This window comes from Athene cunicularia, assembly GCF_003259725.1.
Source record: "Athene cunicularia isolate RWA chromosome 1 unlocalized genomic scaffold, athCun1 chr1_part1, whole genome shotgun sequence".
NCBI classification, from domain to species: Eukaryota; Metazoa; Chordata; class Aves; order Strigiformes; family Strigidae; genus Athene; species Athene cunicularia.
Genome location: NW_020799091.1, coordinates 88,531,880 through 88,549,189, shown reverse-complemented (window position 1 = coordinate 88,549,189; position 17,310 = coordinate 88,531,880). Strand labels below are relative to the sequence as shown.

The 17,310-nt window shown below is 39.1% G+C and overlaps 1 protein-coding gene across 10 annotated transcripts in view; it reads left to right on the top strand.

Moving 5' to 3' along the window:
* Window positions 1–17,310, top strand: part of DMD (dystrophin) — a 1,208,820-nt gene that overhangs the window by 372,187 nt on the left and 819,323 nt on the right. For all 10 annotated transcript variants that reach the window (XM_026858158.1, XM_026858211.1, XM_026858140.1 and 7 more), the window contains 2 exons: window positions 7,723–7,911; window positions 8,611–8,792. In XM_026858158.1, coding sequence (XP_026713959.1) covers window positions 7,723–7,911; window positions 8,611–8,792 — 371 coding nt within the window. The remainder of the gene's footprint in view (window positions 1–7,722; window positions 7,912–8,610; window positions 8,793–17,310) is intronic.

Sequence of the window (17,310 nt, the reverse complement as noted above, 5' to 3'; positions counted from 1 at the left end):
GTAAGGGAACAAGTCTATGCATGTGCAACTAATAGAAACTATCAAAGTTACTTTGTTAGGTGCAAGTAGGAGAAACAGTTTCTCATAGTCAGTGAGGAGAGAGAGAATGATAGGTCAGATGAATGACAATCAAAGATGATGAGGGATAATAGTGATTTTTCTGACAGCAATATCAGAAGAGAGAGAGAATATAAAACAAAAGGAAGACATAGCAACAATTAAACCAGATGCTAAAAAGAGTCTACTTTTCATTCCAGAATGATGGAATCATAAAAATATGTTTTCATAATTTTCTGAATTATAAGGCTGCAGAATTTGTAATGAAGTGCATATGAAAATTTTTTTAAAGCTTGATTTTTTTGTTGTTGTTGTTTAACTTTTTACTCTTGGTCTGTATTTCTGTAGTCTTAATCTTGAAATCTCCAATTGCATTTTGGTAAAGTAGCTTTTGATATCTGTTTCTCTCTGTTGCCAGAGACAAAAGGAATAAAGTCTGTGTTTTGACATGCTCAAGACATTGATTCAAAACTTTTTTGGATAATCCAATTGTATTTCTTTTGACTGACATTATTCACCCGTCTCCATCCCATTTCTCTGTTTAGGCATTTAATGGATTTTTTGTTCATGGAGATTTTAAGAATACAGTTTAATTAAGAACATAGAATGTTGAAAGATCTTTGTCAGAACAGTCTGCTTTAAAGTGACTGTTACTTAAGTCCTTATTATATTCAGAATTTATATTTTAAAAATTAAAATCGCATAAATGTGTTAAATCTGTTCTATCTTGAATATGCTACTGCATTGTATCATGCTCACAATTAAAATTAAGGTGGACTGATCATAATCAATGGATAAAATTACCTTTTCCTTTTAATGTATGTAATAGTATAAAACACAATAGACATTTGTCAGGGGAGCTGAATCTGCTGATCTGGAGTTACCCTGTTGGTAGCACTACTGGGAACAGACCCCAGGCTTCTTGACCTGTAATATACTTTCATGACCCTATTACCGTTTACTACTGGAGAGTTACTTGAAGAGTCTTTAGTTAATACTGAAAATTTATCCGAGGGTGAAAATTTTACTGTTCTTTGTGAAGAGTGCTCTTATTTATGTGTTATGTAGAGACCGAATGACCTCAGTCTCCTGTGTGACATGACAACACTTGAAATGTGCATCCCCTTAGAATGTGCCTTGTTCTTGGATCAGAAAAGGGAGTGGTTGAAGAACGGTGGATAGACTAGGCATTTCAACAGGAAGGAATTATTTTGTTATAGGGGTATGGTGCAAGTAATTCTGTTCAGTCACAGTTAGTTGATTTACACATCCACATCGAGTCATCTAACTGTTTAGAGCCACGATTCTTAATTGCTTGAGTAGGAAGTGCCTTCCTTAGAGAGTCAAGTATTGTGTATCTTGTTATCAGTAATATTTCAAACAGAAATGCGTTTTATAGTCAGAACAAAAAAATCGATATAATTAAAATCCTTAAATAAACAGGCTGAAAAATTTCCTTAGAGTTAATAAAACCAGTATGTTTTGATACACTTTGTAGAAAAAGGGTCAAACAGATACTAACCAAAACCTGCTTTGATATTTTTTCCAAGTACTGGTGTGTTGAAGAAAGCAAGCTAAGTAGAAAATCTTTTTGTGAACAAATGACTTACTTGACCGTGTATGTAAAATGAAGCAGGTTTTAAATTGTTAGAAAATTCAGTCATTCCAGGTAGCTGGGAGCCTTGGTTCCTCTCTATTAACTCAGTCCTGTCTTACCTGTCCTTGCAGTTCCCAGTCTTAGTCTCTTTCCCAACACAATTGGTTCCAGTTTTTTCACTTGCTTTCAGTTGACCCAAGCCAACTTCTACACTCCAGATACTAAGGGGCAAAATTTTCCTTTAATGCCAGTAAATTCTTTATTTGCCTCTTTCAGTCTTTATTTATACCAGGCATATCTAAGAGTAGTTGAAGAGATTTATTTTCCTTTACCCCTTTCCTGTCAGTATTTCCAGTGTGTTCTTTCCTTTGTAATGTACTTTCATCCATACTGCGTGGATCTGGAGCTTTTCCTCTCATTGTGCACATTGCCTAAGCTGTATTGATTTTTTTAATGAACTAATAATCTGCTGCATCTCAAAACTGCAGTTGCAAGGACAGGGCAATTCATCTAGATGGAAACATCCACAGTATAAATGGAAACACTGAGAAAAATCATGTACTAAAAATCTAGGTTGTCTCAACCAAGCAAGCAAAACCTGCAGTTTTTCAGATTTATGATAAAATTAAACCTGGATGGATTTTCATATGAATAGAAAAAAAAAAAAAAAAATTATTCCTGACCCAAGATGTTTTCATTCACAAAGGCAGTTTTGAAATCCTTAATAAAATGACAAATATCAGCCTCATTTAGAGCAAGGAAATAGTTAACATTATATAATAACAGTCTGACCAATGTGGTGTCTTAATTGTATTACTAGATATGTCTGAATTATTCAGTCTGATGTTATCTGTTAAGAAAACAGTCTTGATTATTGCAAAGAATATTCAACATTTAACATTTCAAGAGTTATAATTTGGCAATTTTAAAGATACATAAAATACAATTTTGTAATGAGAAACCTGAAGGAACTGAAAGAATAAGGAGTGGTATCAATCTTACCTGGTAGGAGGCATATTTAGAGGGTGAATAATGTGTGCTACTTCCTGAGGCTATAATCCTGCAAAGGCAGTTTTCAAAATGCGGAACCTACTCTGGACTTAAATTTGCCTTTACTAAAAAAATGTTTCTTTAAAATTTTATGTTTCTGAGTTTTAAATCTCTAAATGTATAGAGCCAGATTCTGTATCTTTGATAGTGGGTCAGGCAGTTTCTGAAGGAAGAAAATACATAAATGTAAAATACATAAAGTGCTGGAGTGAACCCTAAATCTTTGCTGCATAACTACTTTCTAAAACTGTCCAACTAATTTGTAAAACTCGGAAGCAGTCCTTATGAACTAATAGAAACATTCTTGGAGAATTTACTAACGTGTCCAATCCTTCTCCTCGCTTAAGGAGCATAATGCAATAGTAGGTGAGGAAAACTTCCTCTCCTCGCTTTCTTACCCTGAAGCAGCTGCAAGCTCATGGTTTAAACTCTTTGAATTAATTCATACAGCTGCCAGGCACACGTCATTTTTCCAGACTTCTGAAGGTGAAAGACTTTTTATTTTCCCCCCTTATATGTTAAATTTAAACTAAGATTCCTTGGCTTCTTCCAGCCCTCACATCCCAGCAGAAGATGGTGAAGTCATTCCCATGGAAAAATTCAAATTCCCATCTTTTCAGGTAGTTATAATTCTTCAATGTGCAGCAGCAAAGAAAAGAATATATTCTAGAGGACAATGTATGGGACAAGAGCATTTTTTTCCCTTCTATATCCATCCATATGGCTGGCCATTTTTCAGAATAGTCTGTGAGCTGACTGGCTAAGATGCAACCTTCATCAAACATCTGAATTTTTCATGTCATTTTTCCCCTTGACATTTGTGTCATCATGCATGCGTTGTTATTCAGTAGATTAAATATTTTGCTTTGACTGCACCCCATTAACTTTGTTTTGCAAAACCATTAAATACTTTATTAAGAATAGTTTTTAATTCAAGAATGAAACTACATGCATATTTAAGCAGCTGTTTAACCTAAGTATAGCCTTCCTAGCAATATATGGCTATAACAATTTATCTTCAGTGTGTCCTAAGTGTTTTTCATTCTCTTAAAAAATATGGTTGTATACAGCCATCACAACGTGTATTAGTCTGTTAATAACTCATATCTTTGTTCTCAATGTAATATATGCAATACCTTAAAATTCTACTCTTTTATTTTTTTTTTTTCAGTATTTTAGGAATTCTGAAAAGATTAATATAAATCCAGAAATTAGGATACTCACGGGAGGTATTGGTTTTGTGTTGCTTGGGGTTTTTTTAAACAGATTTGCCTATCATTATGCTAAAAAATTCAGGGTTTTCATTGCTCTTTGTGTTATGTGGATGTTACAGATTAACCTCAGCTAGCAGCTAAGCACCACACAGCTGTTTGCTCACTCCATCCCCCATTCCCAGTGGGATGGGGGAGTGAATAATAAAAAAAAAAAAAAAAAAAAAAAGACAGTTTAACAGGTAAAGCGAAAGCCATGCAAAGCAAAACCAAGCATAGCAACACAAGGAATTCATTCACCACTTCCCATAGGCAGGCAGGTGTTCAGCCATCTCCAAAAAAAAACCAGGTTCTGTCACACATAATGGTGACTTGGGAAGACAAACACCATCACTTCAAACATCCCCCCCCTTCCTCCTTCTTCCCTCAGCTTTATATGCTGAGCATGACATCATATGTCATGGGAATACCCCTTTGGTCACTTGGGGTCAGCTGTCCCAGCTGTGTCTCCTCCCAATTTCTTGTGCACCCCCAGCCTGTTGGCTGGTGGGGTGGGGTGAGAGGCAGAAAAGGCCTTGATGCTGTGCAAGCACTGCTCAGCAATAGCTAAAACATCCCTGTGTTATCAATGCTGTTTCCAGCACAAATCTAAAACATAGTCCTATGCTAGCTAATATGAAGAAAATTTAACTCTATCCCAGCTAAAACCAGCACAGTGGATTATTTCAGTGTGGATTCTGATAGGTGCTGTAGGATGTGCATACTTAAATTGGGTTTGTATTATGGAATGAATAATATTTATGTAGATGAATATTACATTGATATACTTCTTTGTTTGTTTTTACTTTTTAATACAAAGTGTGTGGCATAGGCATTTAGGCAGTAGCCGTCAAGTGTGAATATTTAACTTAGTTAAAGAGAAGCTTAGTTAAAGAGTAGCTGAGCCAACAGTCTGAATTTCTGCTGATTTGAGTAGTTGGTTTTTGCAGGATGAGCAAGGATGTACAGTTATCTTTCAGAGTGCCAACAGCACTGACAGAAGTAGTAAAGATAGCATATAAGAGTGGATTTTAAAATATATGTGTTTTGTCAAGTCAAAACCAGCTGTTGACTCTGAGGCATGTTTCTTTATGCTTGTAGACTTTTTACAATGCAAATATTCTCTGCTTATGTAGATTCAGATCAAGGCAACCATTTCTCTACTCTGGCTTATTAACAGAGAGTGTGCTTAAAGATGCAGAAGGAAATTTCACACAATTGTGAAAATGTGTAGCCATAGCTTGATTTTATCAATTGAACCAGTGAGGATGATTTGTTTTAATTAATTTGAATGCAAATACTCTGCATGCTCAATGCACTCTAAAATAACAAGATGCTACTAATATTTCAGTTTCTGATGATTATTCTCTGTTTTATTTTTTATTGTCCCCAAAATGCATGAGGAAGAGAAGGCATAATGATCTAGTGACTTTATTAGACATCAGCAGTTAAAGATTATTCAGTTGTGCTATACATAATATTTTCTTCTTTTTTTAACTATTTGTACTTCAACCACAGCTGATATCCATTCCTCTGCTTTGTCACCTCATGACTGATCCCAACTCTGCTGTCATTTATGCTGTAATATTGGAGGGAAGGTGGAAAAGTTGTTTCCTCTCTCTACCAGATATAAAGATTGCCAAAACCATTCCACAGAGTCCTTTCTTTATACTTTCTCTAGCCCTTTTCTGATTTCCTGATGTCAAAAAATGGGCATTTTTTTAATGAGAACATACTTTGGAATACCTGTCAAGAAACTCTTTTGATTTCCATTTACATTAGAGTGTTTGCTTTTCTTTATGCTGCTTTGAGAGTTATTATAATGGATCGGAAATCAATCTGCACCATTTTGCCATTGAAGGTCATGAGTCTGAGATTTTTCAATGCGATTCCATATAATATTTGTGATAGCATGAGAGAAAGCAGTGAAAATGCTGGCCAAGATGGCCAGGGAAAATTTTACTGAGTAGTCATTCCTCAGAAAAAGAGTTGTTAGGGGGTGTTTAGTTAAACACTTGTCATACACAACACAACATTCTATATTAGATCTAGAGAAAGAAGTATTTTCAGATGGACAATTTTCAAGCCAATAGATGACAGAGATCATCACAGGTCTCTGCCAACGTGATATCCCTTGTCTCACTCAGCAGTTACAGCATTTTTTTTTAACCCAGTGTATCAGATGTGGATGTATTCTATACAATATTGTTATAGAAAGAAAAAAAATTATTACATATGCAAAAGCAATGATAATGATATCCCTTTCCACAGTAGCTTGTATAGTACAAAAAACCTATCTTGCTGCAGTAATGTGATGTGGTTGGGTGTAATTTCTTACTGTGTTGCATGCTACTTAAAATCTGGAGTTGCACGTGATTCAATTATTATTTTGTGTCACAGAAATAGATGTTGAACATTTTCTTTGCTTCTCTGTTTATATTTCTGTATGATGGTACGTTATTTCAAAAAAAAAACCAAAACAAAACACTATTGAGTTCATCAGATTTCTGACTGCTTTTCTAATGCGGAACTAGTCACTAAATGTTGGTTTTCACATATAAGTGGTGATGAAGTTATGACTGGTGTTTTAGCTAGCCCAACACACATATGACAGAGGGATTCATGTAAATTGCATGTGATTATTAGATTTATACAATTATGAGTGAATTTGTTGTTGTGAAGATAAAGATTACAGATTTCATTTTAAGTGATCACATTACATCCATTACACTTCCTGCTTCTGGATCTAGTGATAAATTTTTGCTTTCTGTCCTAAACTACAGTGAAAGCCTTTAGAAACTGCTTTGAGTGTTTTATCAGCACAAATATGGCAGTACAGACAATTTCTGCCAGCTGTAAAAACATTAAGTGCCTTTGTATAATTCTTTTACAAATGCATAAATGTATTTTTATGTAGAGTGTGTGTTTATATTAACTTGATAGCAAAGTAGCTCAACTTCTTCAGAACTTTTGAAAAAAATATGGGATGATATCTTCAGTAGCAAATCTTCTCTATTACACTAATCAGTAAATACTTGTTGCTGATTTCTCTTGACTTTAAGCAGTAAAAGTACGAATTCTGTGCTTGTCATCTGGCTTGTAAAGAATGAATGCAAGGGTGGCCCTTGGAGGAAAGATAAATCAACAGTAATGCACTTTTGTTCTTAAAAAGTTATTTTTCATGAGATTTTGGAGCTTTTTCTGAGATTTCTAGAATGGTTTTCACAAAATGAGTGTCTATGGATTGCTCAAGCCTAGCATTGCATGTAGTGTAAAGGGCTGGTTTTCTTTTTTAATATCGTTTTCCATAGATAACCTGCAATGTCAGCATGTAACTGGCTGCTTTTTTAATGGTATATTTTTACTAGCTGCTGTGGGAAATAAATTTCTCTCTCATCTCCAAGAGAGAATACTTTAATAGAAAACAACAAACTAAAAATGAACAATCAGAGTATTTATTGAAGAACATGTATAACAGCACTCTACGGGTATAATTTAAATATTGTCACTATTCAGAATACTTGGTAGGAACTTTGAATTCTAGTGTAAAATATCTAATTTAATATGACTTTTTTAATTTCCCTCAATCTTAACTGATCTTGGTCAATTAACTGATTTTATACTAATAAGTACTTCCACATATTAGTCATTGGATTTTTTTTGTTTTATAAAGAGCTAGGGTTTTATACAAGAATTCTATTTATTCCTTTGTAGAACTGTATGAGAAGATGCTATTTGCATTTCTTTTAAAACTTGTGTTTTGATCAGTTTTTAGAAACTGTTGAAGAAAAGACCTTTAGCACCTTGCGGATGGGGTCTGAAATGGATATTGAAAACTACCAAACTGCTTTAGAAGAAGTACTCACATGGCTTCTCTCTGCTGAAGATGCATTACAAGCACAAGGAGATATATCCAATGATGTAGAAGTTGTTAAAGAACAATTTCACACCCATGAGGTATATGTTTATACTAATCCTTCGGTACCTATTTATCTGCTTGTATCCCTAAATAAGGTCAAAGCCAAAGATTCTTCTAGATTATTTTATTCTTTTTTCTTGTTTTTTAATTTCAAATTGGAGAATTTAAAGATAGTATAGGAGACTGTGCTCTAGAATCATAGAATCAATTAGGTTGGAAAGGACTAAGATCATTGAGTCCAACCATAAACTCAACACTGGCAAATCCACCACTAAACCATGTTCCTAAGCACCAGATCTGCATGTCTCTTAAATACCACCAGGAATGGTGATTCCACCACTTCCCTGGCAGCCTGTTCCAATGTTTCGTAATGCTTTTGGTGAAGAAATTTTTCCTAATATCCAATTAAAACCTCCCCTTGTGCAATTTGAGGATGGTTCCTCTTGTCCTATCACTTGTTACTACACGACACCCACCTCATTACAGGTGGTTATAGAGAGCAATAAGGTCATCCCTCAGCCTCCTCTTCTCCATACTAAATAAATTTTTGTCCTATGAAATAAGTGAAAGCATTTATTTCAGATTTGTGTTTACAAGGTTTGGGGAGGGCTTGAAAAATAAAAAGCAAAGCCAAAAGTCATGTTTGGAAGGTGGTGGCATTGAAAAATATTTCTTCAAAGTCTGTTATTTCCTTCCAAAGAATCAAACTTAAAGCTGGATTTTATTTTTATTGTCAGGGTTTTATGATGGAGTTAACAGCTCACCAAGGACGTGTTGGAAATGTTTTGCAAGTTGGAAGTCAACTTCTAACACTTGGAAAACTTTCAGATGAAGAAGAGAATGAAATCCAAGAACAAATGAATCTACTTAATTCTCGATGGGAAAGTCTCAGAGTAGCAAGTATGGAAAAACAAAGCAAGTAAGTAATATGTCAGGTAAAATAATATACACGGAGTTTGACTTAATGCTGAATGTGACTAAGAGTTGGGGTTTTCTTTCACTTCACTGTGAACAAAACTCCACTCAGATCTTTTTTAACCTGAAATTTGTTACGTAGTGACTTCAAAGCTTGCATGTTGTTTTGAGACTGGAAGCCACACAAATCAGCAGCTATCAACTTGGACACTAATAGCCCAAATTTATATAACCTACCTCACTTTTTTTTCTAATTGTTTTAACAAGTATCACACTGTCATGGTTTGAGCTCAGGGGAAAACTGAGCACCTCACAGCCACTCACTCTGTCTCAGCACTGAAAAGGAGTAAATAAAGCAAAAGGCTCAAGAATCAAGAGAAGGACAGGGATGGGATGATGCATCCATTATGGTCATGGGCAACAGACAGACTTGTGAAGGGAAGAAAAAAACATAAATTCAGTTCAGATACTAACATCACCACCACTTAACAGACAGACTGGAACAGTGAAAAACATTACCACATCTGAAAAACTCCTTCCCTCCCACCCCTCCCTTCTTCCCAGGCTCAGCTTTGCTCCTGATATCTCTACATCCTACCCTTGTTAGTAGTGCAAGAGGAAGGGAATGGGGTGTACAGTCAGTCCTGACACTTCTTACACCTTGGGCATGGTGGAGAACTTCTGACATTCCACCTCAGTGTGGTTCTCCTTCACAAACTTTCTCTGATGTGAGTCCTTCCCACAGGCTGCAGCATTTCCCTAGCTGCTCTGGCATGGGTCACTCCAACATGCTGCAGTCCTCCCAGTGCTGAACAACAACAGCAGAGGCTGCTTCTTCCCACAGGTTCCTGGACTTCTTCAAACTCATGTGACTGGGCCATACTTTGTCATGAGAAATTTTGTATTCCTACTGGCCTTTCTGTAAAAAGGAACACTGGTGAAATTTACCAACTATCATAATAAGTCAAATTCAGTGGAAATTTTAAAATTAATTGAATATCATTAGGAGCTTCTTTATAGCCAAGCAGTATTAATTACTGAAGAATACAGAAGTTTTCTTGAGTGAAACCAAAGAAATACAGTGGCAAACAACCTGAATCTGAGATCCCTGGTGGCTTTTTAGGGCCTTTAAACAAGGCAGATTTCATTAAAATCTTTCTGCTGAAGTCTTAATTATTCTCTCATAAAATTCCAATGAACGTATATGAAGTGAGAAGCTCTTTTGTCTGTTCCTTCAGTAGAGCTGAAATGTGACTCCTTTTGTGAATATAATTTTAATAAAAGCTTAGTATCTCTAGTAGTCAGACAAATGGTCTATCTCAGTATCCTGAGAGTAGCAGAACAAGAAAAGATAAACTTTAGGGGAGATATGTGATCTCCTGAACCAGCATCTTCTCATCTGCTTTTGCTATTGGTAGAGATCATATATCGGGCTGCATGGGCCCATTGCTATGGAGACCAAATATTGGGCTGCATGGGTCATTGCTCTGACCTAATACTGCATGTCTTATGATATGAAGTTCTCCATAGAGAACTTTATTTGATATCCCCTTGGACCTGTTAGCATCCATGGCATCCTTTGGCAGTGAATTCCACAGTCCTCTTACCAAGTATAAGTGCTACATTTTTGATGAACAGCTTCTTTTTCTTTGCCACTGGTAGCATAAGTTATTTCCTCTAGTTACAATGTTGGAAGGTCAACAGTGTGTATCTTTCCTTACTCTCTCTCTAAATATATATCTTTGGTTATTTGTCTCGTTCTTCTTTGAGCTTTTTCCACTTCTACCTTAGCTTTTTTGGTGTTGAGGGGACGAGAACTGCCCAAAATATCAAAGGTCAAACTGTGATTTTCAACAATTGCACAACACTGCTCTCTTTTTCTGTAATAAGTTCTTAGTAATTCCAAAATTTTCTTTTCAGCTTGCTACTGAGTATTGGAATTGTTTTCTTTATTCTTTCTTTGACGGTCTATAAAATTGTTGATGAGTTTCAGGTGTTTCAAACTAAATTCCTCTAGCTTTAGTATTTTTTTTGGAGAGAAGAGTCTACAGTGCTTTACTGTAGGCAGGTTTTTTTTTTCCATATTTATTTTCAATTAAATCAATGCATGAAGGTAGCAACCGCACCGTTATGAATGGTACTGTACCTACTAAAATGTCCTTTGACATCAATTGTTAAACTTGTATCCCAGATGCAACTATAGGTCATTGCTTGGGGAACTGAATGATCTAGTATCTTCTGAAGCACATCGTATTTGGGTAATATGAAATCAGTAGGAGACATAAAGTGATAAGGGCTTCACAGAGAATGTTGTGCTGCTATCAACTGTCTCTTGCTGAGGCGATCAGCTCTGGTGCAGGCACATTCTGCAGTGGAGCAGAAGATCGTGGTGTGAACAGGGCAGGATTCCTGAGCTGGGGAAGCCTCATGAGAGCGATGAGACTTGACAGGAGCTGACAGTTCTCATGAGATCGAGCAGTTGATGGGCCATGGGAGGCGCGAGGAGTAACATCAGCCGCCCTTGTCTCCCACAAAAAGGCCACTTCAGGGAGCACCAGTGACCAGGAGCACTGCCACCAGGATGGGCAAAAAGGGTGTGACACCTCATCCAGAAGGTGGCGTGGCAGTTTGTATGGGAGGGCACCTCTTCGAAGGAGGGACATTCCACTGGCCAAGTGGAAAGGCTTGAGGTTCATATAACCCAGCAATGGGGCACCCTTCTGTGACCACCTGCACAGGCCAAGTGCACTCATCCTACCTGACCCTCAAGGTAGGATGGCAGGCACTCCATCTGAGGGCAAAGGTTTCAGCTCTGGGTGGCTGGTCTGTATCGTCTACCCCAGTGGTGGCTGATGCCTCCACCCAGGCAGTGCTGCTGAAGGGAGAGGCTGCAGTGCAAACCTCAGGCTGCAGGAAGTGCCTGGACCTTTCTCCTGGGGCAGAGACAGGCATCAGCCCTGCCTGAGAAAGGTGCACCTAGGGAAGGAGTTCTTGCAACGGGTGCCAGAGCTGCAGGTGGTGGTGAGAAGGCAGCACAACATCAGGGAGGTTGAGATGGAGTTAAGATAACTGGTTCCAAGTACAGTCTGCAGTGGGCCCACAGCCAAGTAGCCAAAAAAATCCTCCACTAGCATGAATGAAAGAGAGGGGAGCCAATAATGCGGAAGCTTGAAAGCTTTCAACAGCAAGGACCTGCAGGAGGAAGAGACTTCCCCTGAAGCCTGAGGTGCCCTTGCAGAATTTCTTCACCTCTCTGCACACTGAAGATGAAAGACCCATCACATCAGGAGAGACACTTGAGCTGAGTAAGGCAGCCCGATCTCCTCCCCATATAACACAACTAAGAAAAGGTGACAGGTGAATAGCAGTAGGTGACTCGCTTCTGAGAGGTACGTAGGCACCCGTCTGCCAATCTGATGCACTCTCTAGAGAGGGGTGTTGCTTACCAGGGCTTGTATCAGGGATGACACTGAGAGACTACCAAGCCTCGTACAGTCTGTTATCTGCTGCTGTATTTTCACATGGGCACCAGTGATACGGCCAGGAGCAGTCTGAGGAGTATCAAGAAGAATTACAGAGCCCTGGGAGTGGCGTTAAGGAACTACAGGGTGCGGGTAATTTTTTCATCAATCTTCCCGGTCAAAGGGGAAGGGATTTGAAACAGACAGTCAAATCTGGCAAATCAACAAATGGTTATGGGACTGGTGCCACAGCCAAGGCTTTGGCTATTTAGACCATGGGACTCACTTTGAGAAATCTGGTCTACTGGGGACTGATGGGCCCATCTGTCTGAGAAGGGGAAGAGCGTCTTTGCTTCTAGGCTTGCCAAGCTTTTGAAGAGGGCTTTAAACTAAAGTTGCCAGGGGAGGGGAACCTCAATCCATCCCACTCATACTGGTTTGATTCCAGTGACAGCAATAGATGCCCAGAGCCTGGAGAGGGATCACAGGTCAGCAGGAGACTGCCTGAAGAGCAGCACAAAGGAGTTCCATCCAGTAACTCATCTTCATTTGGGGCCCAACTTAAATGCCTCAAAGCAAACACACATAGCATGTGGAATAAAGAAGAGGAGCCAGAAATGTGTGCATGTGTGCAGGGCTACAGTCTTACTGGCATCATAGAGACATTGTGGGATAACATCTATAAGTGGAGTGTTGGAATGGAAGGATACAGTTTCCTTAGGAAGGACAGGCAGGGGAGGTGAGAAGGAGGTGTCACCCTCTATATTAATGACCATCTGGAGTGCATGGAGCTCTGGCTCAGGATGGGTAAGAAACCAAGTGAGAGCTTATGGGTCAGGATTAAAGGGAAGGCAGGGACAGGTGATGTTATAGTAGGGACCTGCTACAGGCTACTCGACCAGGAGGACCAGGTGGATGAGGCCCTCTATAGACAGATAGGAGTAGCTTCACATTCACAAGCCCTGGTCTTCATGGGGGACCTCAGCCACTGTTCACCTTCCTGTTGGAGGGACAACACAGTGGGACATGAGCAATCTAGGAGGTTCCTGTAATACACTGATGATAATTTCCTTCTCCAAGAGGTATAAGAGCCAGTGAAGAGAGGTGCTGTGCTGGACCTTGTTCTCACCAACAAGGAGGAGCTGGTGGGGAATGTGATGAAATGGTGGAATTCAGGATCCTTAGGACAGTGAAGAGGGCACACAGCAAGCTCACTACCCTGAACTTCAGGAGAGCAGATTTTTGCCTCTTCAGGGATCTGCCTGGCAGAGTAGCATGGGATAAAGCCCAGAGGGAAGAGAGGTGCAAGAAAGCTGATTAATATTCAAGGATCACCTCCAAGCTCAGGAGTGATGCAGAGGAAGTCAAGCAAAAATGCTGAGTCCTGCATGGATGAACAAGGAGTCCCTGGACAAGCCCAAACACAAAAAGGAAACCTACAGAGGGTGGAAGCAAGGACAGGTAACCTGGGAGGGATACAGAGAAACTGTCCAAGCAGCCAGGGGTCAGGTTAGGAAGGCCAAATCCCTAGAATTTAATCTGGCTAGGGTTGTTAAGGGCAACAAGAAAAGCTTCTGTAGGTACATCAGTGATAAAAGGAAGACTAAGGAAAATGTGAGTCCTCTCTGCAAAGAAACAGGAGACCTGCTTACCTGACATGTAGAGAAGGCTGAGGTACTCAATGACTTTTTGCCTCAGTCTTCACCAGTGAGTGCTCCAGCCACACCACACAATATGCAGAAGGCAGAGGTGGGGACTGGGAGGAGCAACTCACTGGTCCTCCTCCTCTGGGAGGAGAAGATCAGGTTCGAGACCATCTAAGGAACCTGAAGGTGCTTAAGTCCATGGCACCTGATGAGATGCATCTGCGGGTCCTGAGGGAACTGGCAGATGAAGTGTCTAAGTCACTGTCCATCACATTTGCAAAGCCATGGCAGTCCAGTGAAGTTACTACTGACTGGAAGAGGAGAAACATAACCCCCATTTTAAAAAAGGGCAAAAAAGAAAAGCAGGCCAGTCAGTCTCACCTCTGTGCATAGCAAAATCATGGAGCAGATCCTCCTGGAAACTATGCTAGGGCACAGGGAAAACAAGGAGGTGATTGGTAACAACCAACATGGCTTTGCTAAGGGCAAATCATACGTGACAAATTTGGTGGCCTTCTGTGACAGGTTACAGTGTTGGTGGATAAGGGAAGAGCAACTGACATGATTTACCAGGACTTGTGCAAAGCATTTGACACTGTCCTGAGTGACACCTTCATCTCTACATTATAGTCATGCATTTGATGGATGAACAGCTTGGTGGGTAAAGAACTGGCTGGATAGTTACACTCAAAGAGTTGCGGTCAACAGCTTGATGTCCAAGCAGAGAGCAGTGATGAGTGGGGTTGGAATTAGGACCAGTACCATTTAGCATCTTTATTGAGTGCACTCTCAGCAAGTCTGCTGACAACACCTAGCTGTGTGGTTCTGTTGGCACACTGGAAGGAAGGGATGTCATCCAGAGGAACCCTGACAGGCTTGAGAGATGGGCCCATGCAAAGTTAATGAAGTTCAACAAGGCCAAGCGCAAGGTCCTGCACATGGGTTGGGACAATCCCATGCGCAAATACAGGCTGTGTGATGAATGGATCAAGAGCAGCCCTGTGGAGAAAGACTTGAGAGTAGTAGTGGATGGAAAACTAACTATGAGCCAGCAATGTGTGCTCACAGCCCAAAAAGCCACCCGTATCGTGGGCTGCCTCAAGATAAATGTGGCCAGCAGGTCATTCAAGGTGATTCTCCCCCCCTATTCCACTCTCATGAGACCCTACCAGGAGTACTGTGTCCATCTCTGGGGCTCCCAGTATAACAAAGACATGGACCTGTTGAAGCAGGTCCAGAGGAGGCTACGAAAATGATCAGGGGGCTGGAGCACCTCCCCTATGAAGACAGGCTGAGACAGTTGGGGTTGTTCAGCCTGGAGAAGAGAAGGCTCTGGGGAGACCTTATAGCAGCCTTCCAGTACCTAAAGGGGGCCTACAAAAAAGATGGGGAGGGACTCTTTATCAGGGAGTGTAGAGATAGGATGACACATAATGGTTTTAAACTGAAAGAGGGTAGGTTTAGATTAGATATAAGGAAGAAATTCTTTACTGTGAGGGTGGTGAGGCACTAGCACAGGCTGCCCAGAGAAGCTGTGGCTGCCCCCTCCCTGGCAGTGTTCAAGGCCAGGTTGGACGGGGCTTTGAGCAACCTGGTCTAGTGGGAGGTGTCCCTTGCTCCTGGTAGCGGGGTTGAAACTGGGTGAGCTTTAAGGTCCCTTCCAGCCCAAAACCATTCTATGATAACGATTTATTTTCTTATACAAAATATTCTGTGATCAGTTAAATTTGGGTTAGTGAAGACAAAATTTCTAGGAGTGATGTACATGTCTAATTTTGACCTATTTGGTCAAACCCCTGTGTTTCAAACACTAGCTGGAGGATTATGAACAGCTTTCTTATCACAGTATAATGTTCTTCTGTGTTATACACAATTTATACTTTCAGGATCTATCTTCTACTCAAGTTTAAAGCATAATCTTCTGAGCATATTGCTTTAATCTAGCCTTTAAGGTGGCGGTGACATGTTTACCCAAACAGAGATGGTTTTAGTGAAGATGAAAACAGCAAGGCTGTCTATCCTCTGTTGTAATGATATTGGAAAGTGTTACAAAAGGTAGCACACTTTACAGCACCAGGGAAACAAAAGCTAGCAATCAACAGAGGAGAAAAACATACTGATAAGGATACTATAAAAGTGAAACGGTCTTATGGAAAGTGATTTAGGAGGTCAGAATATCAGAAGAAGCTTGGAACATAGCAATGCCTTTGTGTAAAAGCAGCCCAAATTGGGTTTCCCATGTATTCACTATGTATTGAAAGTATTTGACTCTTCTAGCAAGCAATACATTAACATGATGAAGGAAAACAGCCTGTTTTTTCATTTCTTCCTCCTTCCCTTCCCTAAATAGGATTCTCTGTAGTAAAGCATCTCAGAGTTATAAATATACCCCTGGAGAGGAAATTTTAATGCAATTTACCACTTTATGGAGAATTCCACAACTATTAAAACACATTAAATTCAATGAAAAAGTATTTTGTATTTGAAATTTATTAGGGCCATACCATAGAACAAAGATTATGATAATCTCCTGAGGTATACAGATAAGTACTAAAACCCCTATCAGATGTTTACAGAAGTAGTTTGAAAATCAGAAAGTACCTGGAGAATGAGAAGAAACAAGAAACATTCTTTAGCTTAGAATCCACTGTGATTAAATTATCTGCTGTGACTATTTCATTTTCAAGTTTATGCTTCTTGCTTCAGAATGCAAATATTTTATATAATAAGTATTTATTTCATCATATCTTGGTTTTCTTAAATTCTCCCATTTATTTCATTTATTGCTAAAAAGATATCACTAGGATGAAGCATTGTATTTAATATTTATAATAACTTAGTGTAGAACATCAAGTAAGACAATAAAATACACACTGTAAAGTGAAGAAGGACTGATTTAGATCTGAGATAGTTCATCCCTTGTGAACCATGGATTATAATAAGCAGGGTATCAGCTTCCTGTACTCAATCCATAAAGTAAGAGATTAGAGTGGAAAAGACACTACATGTATCTTCTAGTCAGCTTGATCTGTAATTAACACATCGGTTCCAGTGAAACAACTTGAAATCATAGTGTATCACAAAGATACATGACAACTCATTCTTAGAAAAAAATCTTGAGAGAGATAATTCAGAAAACCACTACTGTTTGATATCTACAATGCAGAGATTCTGATTAATGGAGCCCTTCCCATTTCTTGGATGATTTTTTTTTAATTTTTTTTTTTTTTTTTTTTTTTTAATATTCAGTATCTCAAGTTCTCTTGAAGTTTCAGTTCCTACTTATATTGTTCCTGTGGTTTGTTTTCTTTGGTTCTTTACTTCCAAGAGCTGCCAACTGGAGTCTTTAAAAATTATTACTCTTTCTGGAAAGTAACATAGCTTCACAGAGCTCCAAGTGCAATACCCGATACTA